The 24,271-nt window shown below is 35.8% G+C and overlaps 1 protein-coding gene across 2 annotated transcripts; it reads left to right on the plus strand.

Moving 5' to 3' along the window:
* Positions 1 to 1,322: 1,322 nt before the first annotated feature.
* tert (telomerase reverse transcriptase) lies at positions 1,323 to 23,346 on the plus strand. Of its 2 annotated transcripts, XM_041244724.1 has the most exons (16): positions 1,323 to 1,761; positions 2,798 to 4,115; positions 4,500 to 4,695; positions 5,028 to 5,217; positions 5,467 to 5,628; positions 6,038 to 6,199; positions 6,563 to 6,658; positions 6,897 to 6,982; positions 8,409 to 8,522; positions 9,076 to 9,147; positions 9,747 to 9,932; positions 14,812 to 14,938; positions 15,266 to 15,327; positions 18,201 to 18,325; positions 20,917 to 21,054; positions 22,764 to 23,346. In XM_041244724.1, the coding sequence occupies exons 1-16, from the start codon at positions 1,510 to 1,512 to the stop codon at positions 22,865 to 22,867; spliced, it is 3,390 nt and encodes a 1,129-aa protein (XP_041100658.1). In that variant the 5' UTR covers positions 1,323 to 1,509; the 3' UTR covers positions 22,868 to 23,346. The 2 variants fall into 2 exon arrangements, with proteins under 2 accessions (XP_041100658.1, XP_041100657.1); XM_041244723.1 differs by lacking the exons at positions 20,917 to 21,054; positions 22,764 to 23,346 and adding an exon at positions 18,506 to 18,864.
* The last annotated feature ends 925 nt before the right edge of the window (positions 23,347 to 24,271 follow it).

Genomic DNA, 24,271 nt, shown 5'->3' on the forward strand with positions numbered 1-24,271 from the left:
CTGGAGTGTGTTTAGGGTGACCACCCATCCTTAATTGGACCAAGACATGGTCCCGGACTTAATGCCTGCGGGATGGAATTTGTCCCGGATTCCTAGACTGCAGTTTTACAGTTTAACACCACAGTCAAACCAAAGCGTGTGTGTTTGGAGAAAAGCCTCACCCCTGCCACATCATTTTGCAATGCCTTACGCAGCCCCAGAATGATTGACACATTGGATAGTCAATCTAAACCATAAAACTATATAATCCCACTATCATGTGACTTTTAACACTCACATAACATGTTACCCAACAGCCTGACTGATGTTTTGGCGACAGCAAACAAAGCTCAGAATATTTCCATATCAGTGTTTTCTTTATGTGAAATGGCTAACTCAACGTTTAAGTGACACTGATATTCATACATTGGTAAAGGAAGGAGAACCCTATAAGGTCGACTCCATCAAAGAAAAAAAAGAAGCAAATTCAGAAAAATGGGTTATAACGGTCATACATGTGGATTAGGAAAAGTGCAAGTCATTCAACAAGTTTTTTTTTGTATACATTGTGTAGAAAAGATTTTAGAATTGGATACTGAGGTGAAAATGTTAAGAAACATTAAAAGTTGATATTTAATTTTGAAATACTGTTATTAAATATACAGTATATAATATGTATTGGCCCTTAAAGTAATAATAATAATAATAATAATAATAATAATAATATCATTTTTCAAAATTTAGCTAATGTATGTGACTTTAACTGATGAGCAACAAACTGGGTTATCTAAAAATGCAAACATACGATTTTGTGGGTGAACTACAGTTTATTTTGTTTGTAGTGATTTGTGCAGTAGACAAACACAGTATACACCATTTTCTGTTATGTGTACCACATTCTGACTACACATTATTACTGTCTGGCCCTACATAAGCATTTGCAAGTAAGTGTAATTATTCCAAACGTATTTGCTTCGCATAACTTGTAGACTGATGAACCAATGAAAACACTCAACACACATACGTCAGTACCGTATAATCATGCAAATAGGCGCAAAGCACAATGAAGGTTTGCTTAAGAAAATGTATTTTTCGTTAGGTTTCCAGTTAGCTGGTTTATATTACCGTCCTTAGTGATGTAACGTTAAGACGTGAGGGCTAAACTGATAAAAATACATGTTGTGGGTGGATTTGATTTGTTAGAGAAATCTATTTTTTCTTTCTCTACAATTTTTTTTCTAACAACCGTGTATCCACCAACTGCATAATTTGTATGATGAGCCTGTTTCCGCGTTTATACGGTAGTGCGTCGAATAGACGTAACTTTGGATAGGAGCCGGTCCTGGAGAATCACCATGTGGCGCTGTAATTGGTTAAAGACAGTATATTAAAACATAATAATAATTATGTATATGCCAATTCAATTTCTGCAGCAGATTTGACCGGCAAAGCACGACTTCTGTCAGTTTCCAGACTAGCTGTGGAAACACGAACAGGAATTTTGCTGCCGAATAATATCATGCTTACAAAATGCAAACGTGTGCCATGGAGCCTTTGAAAAAATATCGTCGTGTAATTTGTATGTTGAAGTCTGTATATTCACATGTACAGGGAATCGAATCTTTTCTCGAGACGATCGGGTGGAGAGAGAGCAGAGAAGGGAAAGAACCCGGCTTAATTTCGAGCAGTGACAGTGTAAAATATAAGAGATTTATTTCTGAAATCATTGTCTGTACCACTCAAGACGTGAAACTGTTATCGCAGCCCGTCAATTTTCAACAGGTAAAGCGGGGAATTATTATTATTATTATTATTATTATTATTATTATTATTATTATTATTATTATTATTAATAATAATAATAATAATAATAATAATAATAATTTAGAAATAATGTAGCTTAGCATTATAATACAAAAGCGCCTCTGCTTTGTTGCGACCAAGCTATGCTTTCTAAAATAATAATAAAAGATATGCAGCAAATGCATCCACTATCATGCTGTTATAGTTTATTTATTAGTGTTGAGCGGTAAGGTTAGAGAAATAGTATGCTTACCTGTAATGTAAATGTGTGTGTGTGTACTTTTAGCACACAAATGGTATTGGCTAGTAATTATGGGGTAGTGAGTTTGAATGAGACAGCATTAAGACATGGATGTCATTATGTAGGAATTACTTGTACTGATCTAGCCTCAAGTTAAGAATGAAATAGGAAAACATATGTTTTTGTTGTACATCATGTAATGAAAACGTTATTGTCATTTATTTTTCCATGTCTCGGGGATCAATCAAGATACTGACTTCATATCTGCACACAAGCAGTGACCGCTAGGTGTTGGTGACTTTACATTGACCTCTGACCAAACACTGTGACTTCTGAGGTCTTAATTTTGTATAGAGACACCTTTATAGTCTTCATGGTTTGTACATAGCTGAATTTAAATTATTTTCTGGTAAACAACCTTTTTACTACAACATTGTTTTAACCTCTGGTCACACCAGTGCTTCAGATCCCACACTTACAGATGGTGTCTTCAAATTTTGATACACACCTGGATTCTCCCATTCATTTTGATTAGAGATGTCATCTCCTAGGGTTGTTGTTGTTTTTTTTTTTTTTTTTTTTTTTTTTTACAGAACCTACTATTTCAATAAAAATGTATTTAAAAACACTTGCCTGATATTGCTCAGCTAAAACTGAAAAAGCATGGAAATGTTATGTTGATTAGTTTAGGTTGTTCCCATTTCATAAGTACTGTTAGAGAATAGCATTTTTTTTTTATCTTAATTAACCTGTCATGGTATACTTGTGTTTCAGTTGTCGAGCCAGAGGGAAGTGGTGGCCAGAGTCATACAGAAGCTTTGTGAAAAAGGGAAGAAGAATGTCCTGTCTTCTGGATATGCCTGTATTTCTGAGAACAGTTATCAATTTGTCAAGTTTGCTCCCAACATTTGCATCTTCCAACCCAATCAAACTACCTTCACCATTGGTGCCAGTCCGCTTTGGGAGATTTTGCTAAGCAGGATTGGTGATGATGTCATGATGCATTTGTTGCAACACTGTGCTCTGTTCATGCTTGCACCCCCAAGCAGTTGCTATCAGATATGTGGAGTTCCTTTCTACAATTTAGTGTCCTCGGGTGTTGTTTTTTCATTCAGGTGCACCCAGCAGAAGTCACTAAATGCCAAATTCAATGTCTTATCAAAGTTTGTAAAATTGCAACGTGGCTTTTATAAAAGGTACCAGCAGAAGGTTTATCAGTGGAAACAAAGATCAGCATTTGGAGAGCAATCTCGTTACAATCTACGAAGTTCAGCATCCTTTCAGCGGAAACAGACTAACAAAATCATGAAGGCCGGCCAACAGAAGAAAAAGCGTCTTGGTAAAGGTGTTGTTCCTCCTGCCAAAAGGGTTAGATCAGATTCTTGCAATGTCAGCCTTCTGGTAGATAATCGAAAAGGTGCAAAATCCTGCCAGCCAAGCATTCATCCCAAGAAAGAAAAGAAGAAAGTGCCCTTTAAGGCCCCCTCAGTCGACTTCTCTTCTATTTATATCGAAAGAAGACATATGTTTTATTCAAGCCAGGTTTTAAAGAAAAGCTTTTATAATTCCTTTGGGATGAGCCGGCAAAAGGACTTCAAAGTTGACGAGAAGAGACTGATTGAGACAATCTTCTTGCAGGGAAATTTGTTTGGAGGAAATGATGCCAAAGGGAGGCCTGACAACTACTGGAGGAAAAGGATGCTGCCGAAACGCTATCACCAAATGAGGAAAGTGTTTAAGGAGCTTGTGAAACGACATGGAACGTGTCGGTATATTGAACTGTTGAAGAAGTATTGCCCTTGCCCTTTTAATCCTGCCAAAACCCAAGAATCAAGCAACCAGGGAAGTACATTAGAAAAACTGCTGCAGCAGCACAGCCATCCCTGGAAGGTGTACATGTTTGTGAGGGAATGCTTACATTATGTGGTACCACAAGAACTGTGGGGCTCGAACCACAACAAATGCAGATTCCTGAAAAATGTGAAGAAGTTCATCTTTTTGGGGAAGTTTTGCAGGTTTTCTCTTTCGGACTTGATGTGGAACATGAGACTCAACAACTGCTACTGGCTGGAAATCAAAAATAAGAATAAGAGTAAGCTAAGTCATAAAAAAATAGGCGCTTATGGATGCATTTTGATTGTAAACTATCATGAAATACTGTGAACTGCCTCAAAAATGTTGAGGACTGTTGCGGCACTTCAGATTTACATCTTCATTGTTATCAAGGTCTGCAGTGCTAAATAATTTAGTTAAATATTATAGTTGTAATGCATCATAATATTGTAAATTATGGTGGGGATTTGTCGTTAGAAATGTTAAATTGCGTGCTAATAGCAATTGGTAACTCAGAAATATTAATTCTCTTAGCAGAACATCCATTTCATTCAGTTTCCAACTGCTCCAAACTGTTTTATATGTGGCATGGGTGTTCAAAGACTCATTTTTAGACTTCGCAATACAACATTTCTTTTTCCAGAGAGATCTCATTTTTATCCAGAGGAACACAGGCTTCGTGAAGTGATCCTGGCTAAGTTCTTATACTGGTTGATGGGCACCTATGTGGTGCAGCTACTTAAGACCTTCTTCTACATCACAGAGGCTGTGAAAGGGAAGAACACGTTGCACTTCTACAGACAGTATGTCTGGGAACTTCTGCAAGATATTGGAGTCAGGTACACTTTACTTATTACTGAAACTCAATTTTTCAATGAGAAGGCTAGCTTGATTACATGCATAGTTTCCTTAATTTCCAAACCTTAAGATTTTAATATCCTAGCTGATTTGTTAGGTTCTCTGAATCTTTGAATACCTGTGATCAGTAACAACACAAAGATGGGCCTTGTTCTGTGTACCACTGGAACCTTTCCAACTATTGCATGATATTTGTGATTTTTTATAATGTTGCTGAATCCAGTAGAACCTTTATTTATTATATTGGTAGTTCGAAAATATGCATTTGTCTTTTTTTAAATATCAATTTAAATTGAAAATGTTTTTTCAACAGAAAACATCTAGAAAAAACACAGCTGCAACCCTTATCCACAGAGGAGATTGCAGAAATGCAGAGATACAACAAAGACCTGATGATCTCCAGACTTCGGCTCATTCCCAAACACAATGGGTTGAGACCCATTGTGAAAGTTGGGAAAACAGTGGGAATGCAGAAGCACATTCAGCAAACCAACGAGAAGAAGGTTTGTAAAAAATCAACTCTTTCACTTCCGTATTGCTTTAAACTCGGGCCATGTCAATGATACAGACCACATGCTTTGACATAGGGTCTTCATAGTTGGTACAGAGTTGTATTCTGTGATTCTCTTAATGTTGCAACATCAGATTGTATGGCCATAAATGAATAATTAAAAAAAAAACAACAACAAAAAAAAACATTAAAATATTCCCCCCCCCCCCCCCCCCCCCCCCCCCCCCCCTGCTGGATTCAGCTGAAGCTCCTGTGCGCTGTTCTGAATTATGAACGGAGCAGAAATCCTTCTTTATTGGGATCATCCGTGTTTGGAATGGATGACGTCTATAAAGTGTTGAAGCAGTTTGCAAAGGAAAGGAAACAACACATGCAAGACGTAACTCACTACTACTTTGTGAAGGTAGGATCCCTACATAGCATCACTGTATGTTATTAAACAAATTGTTGAGCACTGAAGTAATTCTAGTGTGCTCTGTGTAGTTGACACAAACTTATTCTAACCACACATGCTTACATGACTTGATTCAATATTGTTCCACAAAAATTATATTTTTGGTCAAAAAGAAAGCATGTGCAGTGAATGATCTGAATTAGCAATTGGCAGATTTAGATAAATTCGATCCAAGCTACTGATTCATTTTATTTCTTAAAAACTGATTTGTGGCTGTTTGTTTCAGAATGTTTTTTTTTTTTTTCTTCACAGCATTAATCACTTTAACAATTCAAACAGCATTCACTTCAACATTTTTTATTCAAGTTGGATCCTACTGAAGGTTTGTCAAGATCTTTCTGCATTGTCTGTATTTCAGGCTGACGTCACTGGGGCCTTTGACACCCTTCCACATGATAAACTGCTAGATGTGGTTTCAGGTATAATACATCCTGATATCGAAGAAAGCTATTGCATCCGCCACTATGCTGAGATCTGGAGTGACCCTGTCCGACAGATAAGGAAGTCATTTAAGACCGATGTATGAAAACCTGCAGATATATTTCATGTGATAAAGTTTAATCGTTAAGTTTAGTTTAGTTTATTAATATTTTTTATTATATGTGTGTTGTATGGTCAAGGAGTACATGCAAGCCTTCATTGATGTTGAAAAGGGTTACAGAATTGAGCTGAATTTTAGAATTTCAATTTGTATGTTTCTAACAATATCTGGACTTGTATTCTTTTCTAGTTCATTATTGTAAAGAATAACATTGTTTTTAAGTTTGGACTGGATGATATAAAATAAGAGATTGAATGGTTTGATGGCATCTGTGCCTAAAACCGTAGCTGCAACATAATGTTTAACTGTTTTTTTACTAATCGTGCCTTGTATTTCCAACAGGTTTATACAATGATAGATCTGCTACCAAACATGAAGCTGTTTGCCTCTCAATTGCAGAAGGAGAAATCTTTACGAAGCGCAGTACTAGTAGAACAGGTAAAGGAACCATGCAAGAGCTATTGTATTATACCAGGAAAGATTAGATTTTAGTTATGCTTGATTCCTGGTAGTAGTTTATAATGTGAACAGTTGTCCACTACCATCTGTGCATCAGAAGTAATGTTTACCTCTGGTCATGCAACTGTCAAAACATTTGGTCAGAAAATTATGATAATGAAAATGCTTGTTCTTGTATTGTTTTAGTGAATTACTTAACCTTTATATTAAACTATAGGGCCTGTCCGTAAATGAGCCTTCTAAAAAACTGCTTGCATTCTTCAAACAAATGCTGAAGAGTAATGTCTTCAAGATTGGAAATAAGTAAGTAAAACACTACTTCTGTTTATTTTTCAGGGGGTATTTGAATGTTCTAGTAAAATTGCATAGGATGTTATAAACTGCAAATATTGCACATGACACGAGGAAAGCCAATATTCACATACAGAGGTGCGTTGGTTGTAATAAAATATAATATTTTTTCATTTGGGACAAAGACATACAGTAGAACCTCAGAGTTATGGAAACCTTGGGAATGGAAGTTGTTCGTAAGTCTGAAATGTCCTTAAATCTGAAAAATGAGGTTTCAGTGGTTTTCATAAATGTGCAAACCTGCTGTCTACACCCTCAATCTGATGAATAATGCAAGGATACAGCACAGTAATGCAGTACTCGTATTGTTGTGGTAGTTTAAAATCGTTCTAAATGTAACTTGCTATTGAAATTGCAGAAACGCAGGCTTAAACGTCCAGGAAAAGCTAATATGATGCTTGTTTTTATTTTATTTTAAACAAAATTCATTAGTGTAGCTTGCTCAGTCATTGGGCTTGAAAAATAACTGCTTTGTTTAAAACAAAAATGTTCCTAGTAAAATGACCCGTACTTACTTTGTAATAATTCTGCCTTCTCTGTGACCAGCACGCTGCTTATGGAGTGCGTTATCAAAATCTCATCAGCAGCTTTGCGTATGATATATCTGTTTTTACTGCTCTCCTGTCTTTTGCCTCCTTTGCAAATTGTTGGGTTATTATAATTTTGTTTTGCCTTTTAAATATTGCTGAGAATTTCCTGAAACCTGATACATTTTTCCCATTGCTGAGTATGATAACGCTGTTAAAAGTTTTCTTTCAATTGAAAGTGTAACACATTTTGCATACCCCAGTTCTTACCATTTCAGTGGGTTAACGTTGCGCTTTTTAGAACTGGATTCTGTTTGCATTGCAGGCATGGTTGATTGACTGCATACTTACAGCTAAAAGTAGGGAGATTGGTTGACCGGTCAGTTTGTAAGTTTGGTGTTCGAAACCTGAGGTTCTACTGTAATATGATATCGCCATCTGCTGGGGAAAAAAAAGCGAAATTACACCTGTTGCACTGCATTAGTTGTTTTAGAATGTGTTGATAAAGTTGCCTTTGGATAAAGTAATTATTTTATTTATTTATTTTTGATGCAGTAACAAATTGATTTCCCATTTATGCCTAAGACACATGCAAATATTCTACCCTGTCTTTTCATCCACTTCCTACGTACCTTCATACATTTCTCATATAATACCGTTATAAAAAAAGGTCTTTGTAGATTATTGATAATCTTAAAAATAGGTTGTTGGTACAATACTTTAATCTAGCTAATTTTCACATACTTAGAATCTAGCATACATCATTTTGTATTCTTGTATATTATAAGACTGGCTGCATAGCAGTGTGTGCTTTACATTTCCACAGTGGATTGCTCTCCTCATATTTTCAGGACCTACCTGCAGAGATGCGGAATCCCTCAGGGCTGCATTGTGTCCACACTGCTGTGCTGTTTGTGCTATGGAGACATGGAGAACAAACTCTTAAGTGGAGTGCAACAAGATGGGTACGTCTTTCAGAGCGGTTTTTGGCTTACTGTTTGTCTTCATTTCCCATGTGCTGCTCCTGTATGTGTGTCTTAGTTATTCCTGTAATATTTGGATACTGTGAAAAAGTAAAAAGCTGGGACTTGCATGAGATGTAAATGGAAATAATAGCACTTTTAAACGATGTAGTCGACAGATGCCACATCTGTTATTTGAAGTGAAACAAGTAAAAAATGGTACATTCAGAGGGAGTTTCTTTATAGGAATAAACTCACCTGCATTAACAATAGACTTCTCAAGCCTGAAGTGGGGAAAAATAATGGACAAATGATCAATCTAATTGTCTTCTGTCATTGTATAAGTTTCTTTATATATACTAGTGATCAGAATTGGCTGTCTAACCCTCCTTCCCTTCTCAACACACACTCACACAGACAATACCAGCCTACTAATGTCAGTGTGTGTCTTCCCCATTCCTATTTTAAATAACCTTCGTCAAATTGGAGTCTTGTACATACATTCTTTTTGTATTTTCAAATATGTCTTTCTATTTTTTTCTCAAACTACATCAAGAGTGTTGCTAAGATGGGTGGATGATTTCTTGCTCATTACTCCTCACTTGTCAAATGCAAAAAAGTTCCTCAGGTATGTCTTCTAAATATTTGAAACAGCTGTACTTGTTGGGGTTTACACTACAGTTTCTCATGGTGTGTTTAAAAAATAAATACATAATAATAATAATAATAATAATAATAATAATAATAATAAAATAATAATAATAATAATAAAGCTTAACAGTACTGTGACTGGAGGGGAAAAAATCACTGTCTACAACTCTTCTTGATGTAAATGTGTGATGCAACATTTAAAGGTTTAGTCATTTAATTGTAACCAGCTATTGGAAATATGCGAGACACATGCAATTTAATATGAAAATGCATAATGCAAGAAATTTAACTGGTGGGTTTTATCCTTGTTTAGTTAGGCCTATATTACAACTGAGGAAAAGGAAACTAAATATTAACCCCCAAAAAGATGCAACCACCACTCTTCTGAGTATTTTAAGTGGTTCTTTATGAGGTTGTTTCGTTATGTTAAATAGATCTACATTTTCAGTAATCTGTCAGTAATTGGGTGTGTGTTATTGTTCAAGTACACACTCCCTACTGTCTCAATGTAAATGGCTCTTTAATGTTAATTGCTGTTGAAAATCAATACTGTTTTAATTTACCACCGTGATTTAGAACGCTTGCAGCCGGCATTCCTGAGTATGGGTGCATTATAAGCCCTCATAAAACAACTGTCAACTTCCCTATTGATGACATCCCAGGTTGTGCCGCGGCCAAACAGTTACCTGGGGTCTGCATGTTTCCATGGTGTGGACTTCTGCTGGACACTCGCACAGCTGAAGTGTTCTGTGACTATGGAAGGTAAAACAGATTTGATTGCATGATGTGTCGAATGTGTCTTGCATTAAAAATGTTTAAAATCACCAAAGGGGGCACTGTTGGGTAAGATTTTTTGTCGTACACTAGGGCACTGGTCTGTATGGACAGTAGGGTTTCCCAGTCTTGGTCCTGGGGACCCCCTGTGTCATCTGGTTTTCACTCCAACTGAGTTCTCAATTACTTTAAACCCTTAATTGAACTAACGTGCTTAATTATACCCTTTTAATTGTTCTCAGCACCTAAAAAGTTGCTGATTTCAAGTTACTTATAAAATTGTGTAGTTAACTTGAAACCTCCAACTGTCTAAAAAGCTAAAAACAATTAAAAAAGTCTAATTATGCTAGTGAGTAGTTCAATTAAGGGTTAAATGAAGTAATTGATAACTCAGTTGGAATGAAACGCAGAAGACTCAGTGTGTCCCGAGGACCAGGACTGATCTGTACTACACACCTCAGCATGTCTCGTACAGCAGTTAATGCATTTAGTTTATAAAATTGTATTGGCTTATGGCTCCAGTTCAGATAACACCATATCTAATGGCAATTGATGTTAAAATGTAATTTATACATTGACAATTTACAGGCAAATGGGAAGTGTATAATTTATTATAATGTTTGTGTTTTTTTTTAGTCACTCTTAGTATTGTAACGCTGCTTGCAACAAAATGTGCACCCAAAGAAACATCACATGCAATTGGATGCCTGTGTCACAGCTTGATAGTTGCCTAAAATGAGGTAGATGGGCTCTAAATAATAAAGCAGAAATATATTTGATTGGTAGGACTGTTCGAATGTACTGGAGGAGTCAACACTCTTCTTGACATCTTGTGTTTATGTCCTCTTTCAAAGTGGGGACCTTTATGCACTGATCTTGTTTGCCTGCTTGACAGTAGACATTTGGAATAAATTTGCTGTTGATCTTACACACCTTTGGTAACCTATAGGTTCATGTGGTACCAGGTTAAGGATATTAGGAGGGCCCCCTCTTTAAGTGTCTGCACTGTTTTGTTTCGTTTTTTTTCAATTGCATCATTTGCCCTCCGCTGTGAACAGTTTGTTTTTTCTCATTTTTTCAATGTGGTCGATCTTGTACTTTCAGATAATTATTAAACACAATGCAAGGCAACTGCATTGTAGGAAGCTAAACGTATATTCTAAATTAGGCTGTGTTACATGCAGGGAGAGCTGTATCGATCCTTGATTGCACCCTGTGTAAGATATTAATCTAGCTCCCCCACCAGAATGTGCAGTCAGTGAATAAAATAAATAAATACATAAAAAGGGGTTCAAAATATTTGTAAATGTCCAGTGGAATGCACCAACAGAAATGAAATCTAGAGCCTACAAATGTACTTTTCTTGCTTTCAGTGATGCAAAGTCATTGGTAACATGATCATAGTTCAGAGAGTTGGCCAGTACAAATTCAGTGTATCTCATTGCTAGATTAGACAAGTGTTCTTGGCTCATCAAGGTTCAGCTTACTGAAACTACATTGGATTGTTAGTGAACTTGCAAATAAATTACCTACCTGCTTGAAAAACCATACTGTTAGTTGGATGGGAAAATGTTTATTTGCATGTAAATCATTATATTATGTGAAGACTGGAACTAAGTTTTAGGTTACCAATAATCAGCATAATAATTACAATTAATAGTAGAAGATGCTGAACTGGAAAATGCTGCCAGTCTCTCTGTTGGGTTGATTTTCTATGGAAGGTTCCCAACCCAGAATAAAGAAATAGAGACTCTCACTCTCTAAACTAGGCGGGCTAGCCTTGCCTATTCTTCATAAATATTATTTGTCTGCATGGCTATATTCAGTGCAATACTGGATTTTCAAAAATGTTAAGCCCACATGAAACAATTTGGAAAACAATCTGACTATTCACTCTTAACTGATCCTAAAAAAAAATGTTTTAGCATTTCAAATAAAATAATAGCTATTTTACATACACTAAGGGCCTGATTTTCAAAAGGGGTAAAATAAGAACTGGGTCGCAAAATAATTAGTATTACCTGATTTATATACCTAAATCAAGTTGTTTGTATGTTATATATGTTTAGTGATCCAAATTAAGTTTTAAAAATCCCTTTCCAACCTAGTTCTTATTTTGCCCTTTTTGAAAATCAGGCCCTAAATGTCTGCCATAATGTTTAAAAATGTTTAGGATTACTAGACAATGATTATTTAAAACTGGAGGATGTTCCGCCCACAAAATAGAAAAAGATTGGTATCAACATTGCAGGACATCTCTCAAAATGGCATACGATCCTTTCACACAGCACAGTCAGTCACAGTACAATACAGCAAAGGAACTCTTTCAGTTCTTTCAAATAAGACAAGTCCTTAAAATGGCCACAGTGTAGGCTGCACACTAATAGGATACGTCCAATCAAATAAATGTGATTGCTGCATGCTAAGCCGTAAAAAAAAAAAAAAGACCATGAAACCGCAGGGCACAAATAAAAACAAAAGCATAAAAAACTGACAATATTAACACTTCCGCACTTTTTACATACAATATAGTACCCCAAAGCTCTTTTACAATAAAACATAAAAAGACCATACAGACATCACAGATCACAGTAATAAGAAACAAGCAGTAAAGTGCATACAATAAAAAAAAATACATTAGATCAGGCTATTTAAAAAAAAAAAAAAAATTGTATTGGTGTTGATTTTATTTTGTTTTTTTGGGTTTGTCTTTACTGTTGTACAGTGCCTTGAGATCTCTTGAAAGCAGCAGCCACTGCTTGTGTGCAGATATGAAGTCAGTACCTTGAATGATCCCAGAGACATGGAAAAATAAATGATAATAACGTATTCATGACATGATGTACAACAAAAACATATGTTTTCCTATTTCATTCTTAACTTGAGGCTAGCTCAGTACAAGTAATTCCTACATAATGACATCCATGTCTTAATGGTTTCTCATTCAAACTCACTACCCCATAATTACTAGCCAATACCATTTGTGTGCTAAAAGTACACACACACACACACACATTTACATTACAGGTAAGCATACTATTTCTCTAACCTTACCGCTCAACACTAATAAATAAACTATAACAGCATGATAGTGGATGCATTTGCTGCATATCGTTTTTTTAATTATTTTAGAAAGCATAGCTTGATCGCAACAAAGCCGAGGCGCTATAGTATTATAATGCTAAGCTACATTATTTCTAAATTATTATTATTATTATTATTATTATTATTATTATTATTATTATTATTATTATTATTAATAGAATAGCAGGTCACAAATAAAAAATTAACACGACCAAATGTATGCAATAAAAGAAAGAACGGAAAGCTTTATATGATAGCTTAGTAAAAACAGGTGTGTGGTGTATTTGTAAACACTGATATATTAAACAACTTTTACTCTATTAGCTTTCACAGTTATTTTCAGCAAATCGAGAGATCTTGCTATGAGGGAGGTAGTGCCTGTTATGTGCTGTTTGTTGTCGGATAGTGTTTAGTTTGTCAGTTTTGGAAGGTAAAAAAAACAAGGTCAGCTATTGTACTAATTTTTACTAATGCCGTAACTGAATCAACAACATAACATTTCTTTTAAACCTGTTGCCAATTTCAATACAATAGGCTACTGTTTAGCCAGACAGCACATATTTTCCACGAGAAATTAATTCCAGTCCCTTTACTCTACAATCTAAAGTATTTACAGGACTGCGGAATCATTGATTTGTGGAATGTCCCAGTCATGTTCTTACTGAGAATATTACATCATTTAACAGAAGACAATACTCATTTATCTTTTCTGAAAGTGCAGTGGTTTTCTCCATGAAGTATACTAGCACTCATAAAGATGTATTATCCTTGATCTGAAATATTTTGAACTGGCCATGCCTATAAATGAGGATAAGAGTCCATTTACAATGTGGTTGGGAGTATTTACTGGACATTACACATGCACTGATAACACCTGTGTGTGTTGTTTTTTTTTTTGTTTTTTTTTTGTAGAATGTTTTATTTTACATGTTTAAAATGGTTTCTTTTTTGTTGTGGTGAAGGTTCAGTGCATGCTTTCATGATTTACAAATAGTCCTTTGTTTTTATACCAGTAATTAACTGATCTTGATCTTGAATAGGTCACCCATATGCTAACCTTGGAATTCCACTCCCCTACTTAAAGACTTGTTATCATGTCATATAAGAGATGTTTTTTAGGTGTGCCCATAGATTGAAATCTTTTTTGATGCAGAAAATACAACATCCCTGTTGGAGTTTTCTGGAGTTTATTGCATTTACCCAAATTGACAATAGGCTGGTTTCACAGGCTCTGTTCCACGTGGTGTTCTTCTTGGATACCTTCAATTCATGGCTCATATTAATTAAAAATACATGAAACAAACAAATGTAAAATGATACAAGAACAAAAAAGGTTGCAGTGGACATTACTTGCTTAATTATATTTGACATTTGACTTAGTAAAATGAAAGGTTTCACTGTATAAACACTACTTTAGAACCCAATTTTATACAGTCTCATATTTCGATGACTTTTCATTATGGTTAGACCCATACAATAGTTTTTGGGTGATAAGAGGATTGAATTAACACTGATTTGTTGTTTTCTTTTAGTATATATTGTACTGATACGTGAGTTCCATGTTAAAGTTAAAAATAAACAAAACAAAAATAAAACAATACTGTAGATTAACAGTTGTGTGTTTTTAGTAGATATATTTTATGAATAGTAATGATTATAACTGTCATTAATTAGGCTTATACAGTAGACTATCGCTAATTCTGTTTCTACAGCTGCTCATTTTGAACTTATCAGGGTTGATATTGCAGAGTTTCCGACTATTATTTCTTTCTTTTTTTTTTAGTTTTTCCGACACCTCCATTAGATCAAGTTTGACTCTCGGTTCCTCTCCCTGTGTTGGAAAAAAGATGAGGAATAAACTGCTGGCAATTCTTAGACTAAAAGCCCATGCCATTTTTCTTGATCTGGAGGTAAGAATTATCTAATGTTACATTTCTCACATCTTCCCTGTTTGTGAACTATGCTTGGTATACTGTAGGAAATCCTCTTGCTTTGTTTTCTTTTTTAAATGTGGGACATTTTTATAAATCATATGGAAACTTAAAGCATGAATTTGGTATTTAAGGTTGCATGAAATATATCCATATGCCTAAAAACGTATTAATTACATTTCTGCCAACCATGTCGAAGACCAGTGCATCTCTTAGTAGTCCAAGCATTCATTCCAAGACAGAATGAAAACAAAGTTATGTTAACCTGCTGTACACTTTTTTTTTCATATATATCTATATACACAGCTCAATAGTCAAAAGACAGTTTGCATTAATATCTACAAGATCTTCCTTCTTCAAGCTTACAGGTATGTCAATCTTCATCTCATGTTTTATGTCCTCTTTTTAAGCAGCATTTTATTGGATGTGGTCTCTAATTTGAGTCACAGACACTTGTGTTTCGTGACCTGAAAGAAATTCAGAAAGTGCATAGTTGTAATAAGCAGTTAGCATCTGAAGTGGCACAATCTCCACCGCTTTGATTGCTCTGATCCATATAAAAAATGTTAGTACTTTATTTGATTTGAATGTCACAAGGTACTGTACAGGACTCTTGACTCTTTAAATTTTGTCCAAAAGTTAGTTATAGTTCTCATATACATACTTGGTATACATACTCATATACTTGGTATCCTGCAGTGTTGTGTAGTTTAACCCCCTATTGGTATTAGAGATGAGTAATGTGTCAGTAAGAAAGGAAACCACAAGCAGGGGTCAGGTAATACTTCTTTTGCATGATGCAAGTAACCAGCCAGAGCCAAATCAGTCCCATTACCCCAAGCCTTGGTTGCCCGGGTAGTCATGCTGTCTGTCTCTGAATGCTCCCACCTCATCCTGGTGTAAATCTACCCACACGTTATAGTTAACAATATGTCAACCATATGTAGTTTACTATTTTGACAACTATGCAGATGTTCAGGATCTAAGGATTTAAGGATCTGTTGTTTCTGTTTTTACTGGCATCTAAAACCTACTGCATAGGTCATCAGCTTCTGTAATAATGTACTGGAAACTGATTTAAGGGTTAAAGGTACTGTTTTAAGGTATTTCTTGGAGCTTGTTTAAAATACAAATAACATCTGCTTCATGCATAAAGAAAGGGTTACAATTTCTCGGATTTGAGATTGTAATGCTCCATTACCAGTAGGATTGCCATTGCCTGGTAATATAAAGTTACAAAGTGCAATTGTACAGGGGGAAGTTTGAGTTCTTTAGTTAATGATTCTACAGGATTTCAGGGCCATTGATCAACCTTTAAAATAACATACAGCCTTATCAGTTATGCAGATAGAAATCAGTTGGGCTGCCTGTCAGCATTTCTGTAGCTTCGTTACATCGGATGGGAATAAGGTTTTAACCTGCGATAACCAATGTTAAATTCTGCCATTACCCTACATTTTACTCTGTAAAAAGTAAGCCTTTATTTCCCAAATGCATAGCTCTGTAACAGCGATACTCCGTGAACTCACATGATGTGTTGTAGTTAATTTAGAATGAGAATGGCTGATTACCTGGCGAGCCATCAAACCCACATTTGAGTATTCTGTTTAGACAATGTATAGTGTGTGAAAAAATGTTAAACAGAGTAAACTACATTGAACAGCTGATCCTAAGCATTTAATTTTATTGTAGGATTTGAATAAATACAAGATTAGATTTCAAAATGAGAGTAACAAAAAAAAAAAAAATCACTCTAACATTGAATACAAAAGTATTAGAAATATATAATTTCCATCTATGCTAACTAATGATGGGAGATTCCAAAACACATAGCTTTTTGATATTCATTTTCATCTGTTTATAAGGTCTCTAAAATTATATATTTTTGTGTTCTTATTGAATAGTAATAATTATGAATGTCATTAAATTGTTTTATAAAATTCATCCCAAATTGATTGTAAATAGTGTTTTTGTGTTGGTTGGCATGGAGGGGGTTAATTCCTATCCCTGCAAAATACATGTGAGAATGTGGCTGGAGCCTTCATTGAATAATTGATTATGAATTAGGCTCCAGCCACATGGGATATAAGGGGAGAAAATGTTTTGTTTGAGAGGTTGTATTGGGAAAGGAGCAAGGTGAGTTGTGCTGGGTGCTGTATAATTTTGTTTTTGGTCTGTAAAGGCGAATAATGCCTAGCCATACATAAACCCCAGTGTTTAAACCCACAGCTAAAGTCTCTGAGTCTGTCTGTGGCGCTCAAGTCCCACACAGGACACCATATGTGACAGGATTGCAAAGGGTTAGAGGGGCTCAGACAGTAGTTGTTGGTTTAAAAGCTGGGGCATGCATTTATTGAACAAAATAAATCAAAAGGACAGACAAAATGCAGCTCACAGAGCCAAAATAAAAAGGCTGAAGAAAAACAAAACAAAATAATACTCATGTTCGGTTGGGCATGCTTTCACAGACCAAAAACAAAATTTACACAGCAACATATACTCTCAAACAAAATCTTTTTTCCTCATATATCACATGTGGCTGGAGCCTAATTAATTATCAATAATTCAATTAAGGCTCCAGCCACATTCTCACATGTATTTGGGAGGGGTTGGAATTAAGTTCCTCCCTGCCAACAACCACCACCAACACAAACAAAACACTATTTATAAGCAGGGCTCTGCCTTGCCACAGTTCGCTATGTGCAAAATAGAGCATTTTTTTTAACATGGTTATACAAAAACATTTCATCACACCAGGGAATATGTCTATCATGTTTCAGTTAATGAATCTTTAGAGACATTTTTCATACTTTGACTGTCCATTCTATAAATCCTTGAATTTCAATGGCACTTGAACTATTGCCTGAAATAAAAGGCATTGAAATACCTGTCTAGGTATTGCAAATGATCAGGCTGTCTTGAGGTGATTTAATTGAGTTCAATTTTAAACATTTCACACATATGGACATGTAATCATCCTATTACATATTCGGTTATTGGTCCTTGATCTTAAATAATAAAAACTTGGAGTCTTTAGTTTGCATGGTCTGGTTAGTTGAGCCTGACACGCCTCAGTGTGATTTCCCATGTTTATCTGAACATGAAGGCCCATTTCACAACAGTTTGGGGTTAGTCTTCACTATAAATGAAGGACTTACAATAGGCAAAAGATACAAAGAGTTCACATGTATCATCTGTGTCTTTTTAAATCAGGTTTATTATAATAAGTTTCTCCTACTAGGTTCTATGCTTGTGTCCTCAACCTGCCATTTGGACAGAGGGTCAGAAACAACCCTTGTTTTTTTCTTTCTGTGATCTCACAAATGGCCACCTGTTTCTACTCCACCATAAAAATCAAGAACAAAGGTAAGTAGTTGTAATGTTCGTCTGCTTGAACACCAATGAAAGCTTCGTGAATAACCGTCATTGCTGTGGCTTTGGGCCTGCAGTACTTCCCAGTCACTCCCCACTAGGTTGTATTGCTGTGCAGTGTTTGTTTAAAGAAATATCTAAGTTTTGATTTTCATTTCTTGCCTGTGATCCTAGGTTGGTTTTTCTCCCAGATTGGTTTTTATCCCGGTTTTCTCCCCAATTTGGAATGCCTAATTATTATTTTTATCCCGGCTCACCGCTGCAACTCCCTCGCCGACTCAGGAAACGGCGGCAGACACATATGTCCTCCTGCCAAGCCGTCTTTTTTCATGCTGAAGGTCTACAACGAAGCCACCAGACCCATAGTGCCGGAGGACAACACAGATCTGAGTGGCTTCTACAGCAGACCTACAGGTGCCCTATTGGCAAATCCCAATCTATTTTCTACTAGAATCCCCATGCTCACCCCGATGGAACTAGTTTGCCTCTGTCAGTCATGGCCCTGCTAGTACTTTCAACAGTAAAACGTTTGGAAGGAAATGTGTTTTTATATATATATATATATATATATATATATATATATATATATATATATATATATATATATATCTATATCTATCTAGATTATAATATTATATAATTAATACCTAGTGATATTTGTTATATTTCCCACATGTTTTAAGTGTATGTTATTGAAAAACACATTTAAGGTAATTTCAGCTGACATCGTTAAATTTTAACTGCCTTTATTGATTTGGCATAATAACAGGCTATGTAAACCAACACACCTGTCATCAAAGCCAGCACCATCTGTTGCAAAGTTTCTGGGTTTTATCAGAAAAATAAAAAATATAGACCTTCAAAAAAGCTGTGAATTATTTAATGCTGAATATGACATCACTATTTGTGACACTTTGGCAGATCCAGCATTTATAATATGAAATATGATTTCTGATTCTTTACTACTGTGCACTATCAAATTAAGTTGAGATTTATTCATCTCAACTCTAATTCTTCAATTGCTTAAAAAGTAAATTGATTTGAATCATCACTGTAATGTGTTCTTCCCATTGCACTATGAGGGCTGGCTTGCTGGCTCAGCACTTGTCATACTGCACCTGTGCTGATGTTTCTTCCCATGCCGGACCAGCCCTTGTGGAACAATATATCTTGACCACAAAGAACAAGGGAATGAAAGAGAAACCCAGTCGACTCAAATCACCTTAAAACTACCTACATCAAGGTGGTCCCCACTGGCGCATCCGCGTGGAGTACAGGATGCGCCCTATGGCTTGGAGATCTCCGGTTCAAGTCCAGGCTATTCCACTGACGATTAGATGGGAGTTCCCAGGTGGCGGCACACCATTGGCCAAGCGCCGCCCTGGTGGGGGAGGGCTTAGGTCGACCGGGGTGTCCTCAGCTCACCACGCCCCAGCCACCCCTGTTGGCTGGCTGGGTGCCTGTGGGCCAGTCTGGAATTTTCCCAGACCTGTGGGGTCCTCTGACATTGTAGCTCTGAGGTGGCTGCATGACGGGCCTGCAGAGTGAAAAGACATGGACAGCTGACGGCGCACGTTTCAGAGGATGCATGTGTCCATCTTCGTCTCTCCCGAGTCAGCTCAGGGGTGGCAGCGGTGTTCTGGGTTGAAAAAAAAAAGGAATTGGATGAATTACTCCATGCAGATGTTTTCAAACAAAGTAAAATCTAAATAGAACCTTAATAATAGTGGTTAGAAAATTCATAAGAGTTACTACAAAAAGGAAAGTTATTTTCTACATTCATTGCAAGCAATGGCACGGTTAGTTATTATGATCTAAATGTATACATGTGCTTGTTCATTTTATTAATATTAAATACTGAACTTCAGTTGACCGCAAATCACCTAGCACAATAGGGAACTGCAGCTGTTATGTGCAGTAAATGTCATCTATGTGGAACACATTGATCAACTCTACTAGTTAAGTAAGGCTGAAATAGATTATTTTATCTACGTATGCATACCTCTAGATATAGTAAAAAAAGTAAATAAATAATGGTATCTTTTTATAAACATTTAATTATTACTTTAGCTTTTTATTATGGATGCTTTAAAGTAGAATTTATGTAAAGCATATTCAGTAAAAATGTTTTTTTTTTTTAATTGATAAAATGAAAAGTCCTGAAAATACTGGGGGCATATGAAGTTACCCTGTCCATCTTTCTGTCCTCAAGTCACATTTTAAGTTTTTTTACATATATCTAGAAAAGTGTGATGAAACTTGGACAGGGAATTCTTTGTCACAAGTTATTGAGAGTAACAGTCTAACATACATTTGCACATGATCATAAAGTAGATGTGGATCTTCTTTTTCATGTTACTGATGGCTGTAATTTCGTATTTATAGCTGTACAGTATGTCAGTGACATGCTTGCTTCTAGGGGTGCTCTGAGTGAGAGAAATCCTGCTTCAGTAGGCAGATCCATAACTTTGAGATGAGAACATTTCTACTAAAATCATAAGAGAAATTCAAAACAGTCACAGGAATACAATTGTATCAAACAAATGTTTCAACACTGAAAAAAAACATGTTTCTGTTGTTTGTAGGGACTCGACTTGGTGCCAAGGATGCCTCTGGAATTTTACCCTTTGAAGCAGTCCAGTGGCTCTGCTACAGAGCCTTCATAGTCAAGTTGTCCAGACACAAATGTACCTCTGTGTGTCTGAGTAGACCTTTGAAAACAAGTAAGCTTGTCAAGTTTCCAGTTTATATGGGTTTGGAAGCATTAAATGAGCACATTACCAGCAATAGGTCGACAGAGGTTGTTTGTAAGAAACTGGTGTTAACACGTAGTTACATCCAAAAATAAAAATAATTTTCTACATCAGCAGCGGGCAATGGAGAATAAGAGAATGGGCTTTTTCTACTACAGCTAGAATAACAGCATGATTTGCAATAGCATCATTGCTACTACAGCTAGAATAACAGAAGGATTTGCAATAGTATCATTGAAGACATTACTTTATCAACCTACTATAGCTCCAATACCGAAGTAAAACCATTGTAACATATTTGCTCCCTTTTTCACCAGTACTGGAACATGTATTTATAAAATGCATGATCCAATCAGGGGGTCATGTCGAAATCAGTTTTCCTACAGTTTCTTATTGGAATTTCCTTTCCTGAGTGATTCATCTAGATCCTCAAAACATACTGAGGTCTTTCAAGGCAGATAATGAGTTAATAACACACATTCTTGATGAGGGACAGTATTTATGTTATCAATGTTATGTTTTTGTACTATACTTCTTTCTTTTCTAATTTAGAACTAGAAATACTGAAAGGAAATAAATATTTTGCTGAGAAGTTTCTCAATATCTAAATGGTGGTGGATCTACTGTAAATACTCCTGCGTAAATCATTGAAATAAGGCCCATTCTGGCATTTTACATATTTTTTTTCAAAAGAAATTCACTGAATAGCCTCCTGTGCATTGTTAGATGCGTAACTTAAATTGACATGTGTGAACTGTGGCAGTCTTTACATCTTGATAAATAGACCACCTAAATGTGCGATCTTGATATCTTTCATTGTAACAAGAAAATCGGAAGCATCTGATGGTCGTTCTGTTCATTTGCTTGATTCGATGCAGGAAAACGAAACCAAAAAATATTCGCTGTGGAAACTCTTCCAGCAAGTATAGCTGACTGCAAGAGTGGGTTCACATACAGTACCTGTCAACATTTAATTTTCAAAAGCTTTTGTAAACTGAAATCTAGTGGCCTGGATTTAAGTGAGTACCTACATAACACAAAGGCATACAACTATTCCACCTTATTACTTGGTAATAGAATGAGAGACTGGTGATACGATGCTCCTGTAATGGCACTTTTTATAAGTACAACACTGAAACAGATAATAATAGCAGAGCAGATTATATTTAAAAAATGGATGTTTGTTTAATCGTTCTGATTGTTTTTTACAGCGATAAAATGACATAGCGACATATGACTATTTTGCAAAACTACCGGTACTTGGCGATACTCAGACACCAACAATTTATATGAAGCTTAAGATCTTGTTTCCGTGAGGTTTCTGTAAAATCACTTGACCAAAAAACGAGACCACACACAGTGATCAATTTTTTCCATTGATATCGAAAAATGTAGCCCGTTATCAGCAAAAAATATTTAAGTTTGGGTGAGAAAAAATAGGGTTGGTCAGGTAACTGGAACCACACATTTCCAGCATTCATTATTGACATTGTGCCAATCCATTGCACACTGTTGCTAAACCCTGTGTTGACATTCATTCCCTGTGATATCCTGTGTTTTCAGCACAGTGTTGTTTTTATTCCGTTGTTATTACCACAAAGATACACTCGTGCATGAGTCACTGATATTGGGATAGTGATTACACAACTTTTCACGTTAACCATTCCCATGTTCTGCAGGCAACAAGAAGCTACAGAGGAAACTCCCAAAAGAGATGTTTGAGCTGCTGAAACAGATCACTGATCCTGCTCTACCTCCAGATATTGCTAGAATCAGAGATTAACTGCTACGTTAGGCAGTCAAGCTACAAAGGAAGGTGTAAAATGGAGTCCAGGCTCGGGTCACACTGAAATGAGTGTGGTGCTCTCTCTGTAGTCATTCATGCATTACCGTTGGTCAGAACCATCATACTTGGTCGCAACTGTGTCCAAAACGGAAATCTACAAATATTTCAGGTCAAAAACATTAAGGTATATTGGAAGAATATGGTGAAGAAATAAAATTAAAAAATTGTCTGTGTTCTTTCTAATATGTACAATATGAAAGATTGTTGCAGAATTTACATTTGTTCATATTGCTTAGTTGTACTAGTCTGGCACCAGTTTATTACTGCCACTATGTTTAAAACAATGTTGTGGCCACGCCTTTGTGAGGGGCTTGAATTGTAAAACCAAATATGTTGCATGTGGTTTATTTCTCACACTGAACATACTGCATCTGTATATTAGATTTACTTTTATAGTTACTGTATTTTATACCTCGTTGTAGGATTGCATTTGTGTTTATTATTATTATTATTATTATTATTATTATTATTATTATTATTATTATTATTATTATTCAACAGAGGTCTATATAATATATTTTTGTTCATTGAATGAGGCTGATTTAAAACAGCTTTCTTAAAATGTACCATGCTGAAAAGCACTTGTGATACGCAATATGTTTTCCAATAAAGCTACTACATTGTTTCCTTGGTTACTCTGTGTGGTGTTTGATTTCAAGGTCTGTGTTGAAAAATAAGGTCAATAACATTTCACAAGGATCTGCTATCTCAGCCCTATTATTTATATTAGGTGTGGGATTTTTCTTTTATTACTGCATGCTCGCCTTATATAAAATATAGAGATTCTACATTACGGCACTTTTTGGTTTATTGAAACATGAAAACATAAATGGGCTGTAAAATACTTGCATATATATATATATATGGCTTTTTCTTCACACGTCAGTTTTGAGTTTTATCCCACAATCCGACTTTAAGATTTGTCATGCACCACTTTCCATGTTAGTCATTGCTGAAAGGCTCACTTCACGTGTACCCATGTGACTACTGTAAGAATGGATAGAACTGTATTTAGAGAAGCAATTGAAATAGTGTTAAAAGAAACATCAGTCAGAGTAAAAGCAGGGCACTTTCAAATAGGTGTGAGTGAAGGTAAATTAAGCATCACATCCTTTTAGATGGCATAATTTGCAGTGATCAATTCTGCTTTAAAAAAAATTGTTATTTAACTGCAAGCTCTAAAATTAGAATCCCCTTTGACTCTTGTACGCACAGTGCTGTAGCATGACCAATATAATCTTTGGTTTGAATTGAACTCCATTTGAAAGCAGACACTCCACCCAAGTTTCAAAATCAATTCAACATTATTCTGTATGTACTGCGGAATACTAGCTGGTATTT

Source organism: Polyodon spathula, chromosome 3 (assembly GCF_017654505.1).
Source record: "Polyodon spathula isolate WHYD16114869_AA chromosome 3, ASM1765450v1, whole genome shotgun sequence".
NCBI lineage: Eukaryota > Metazoa > Chordata > Actinopteri > Acipenseriformes > Polyodontidae > Polyodon > Polyodon spathula.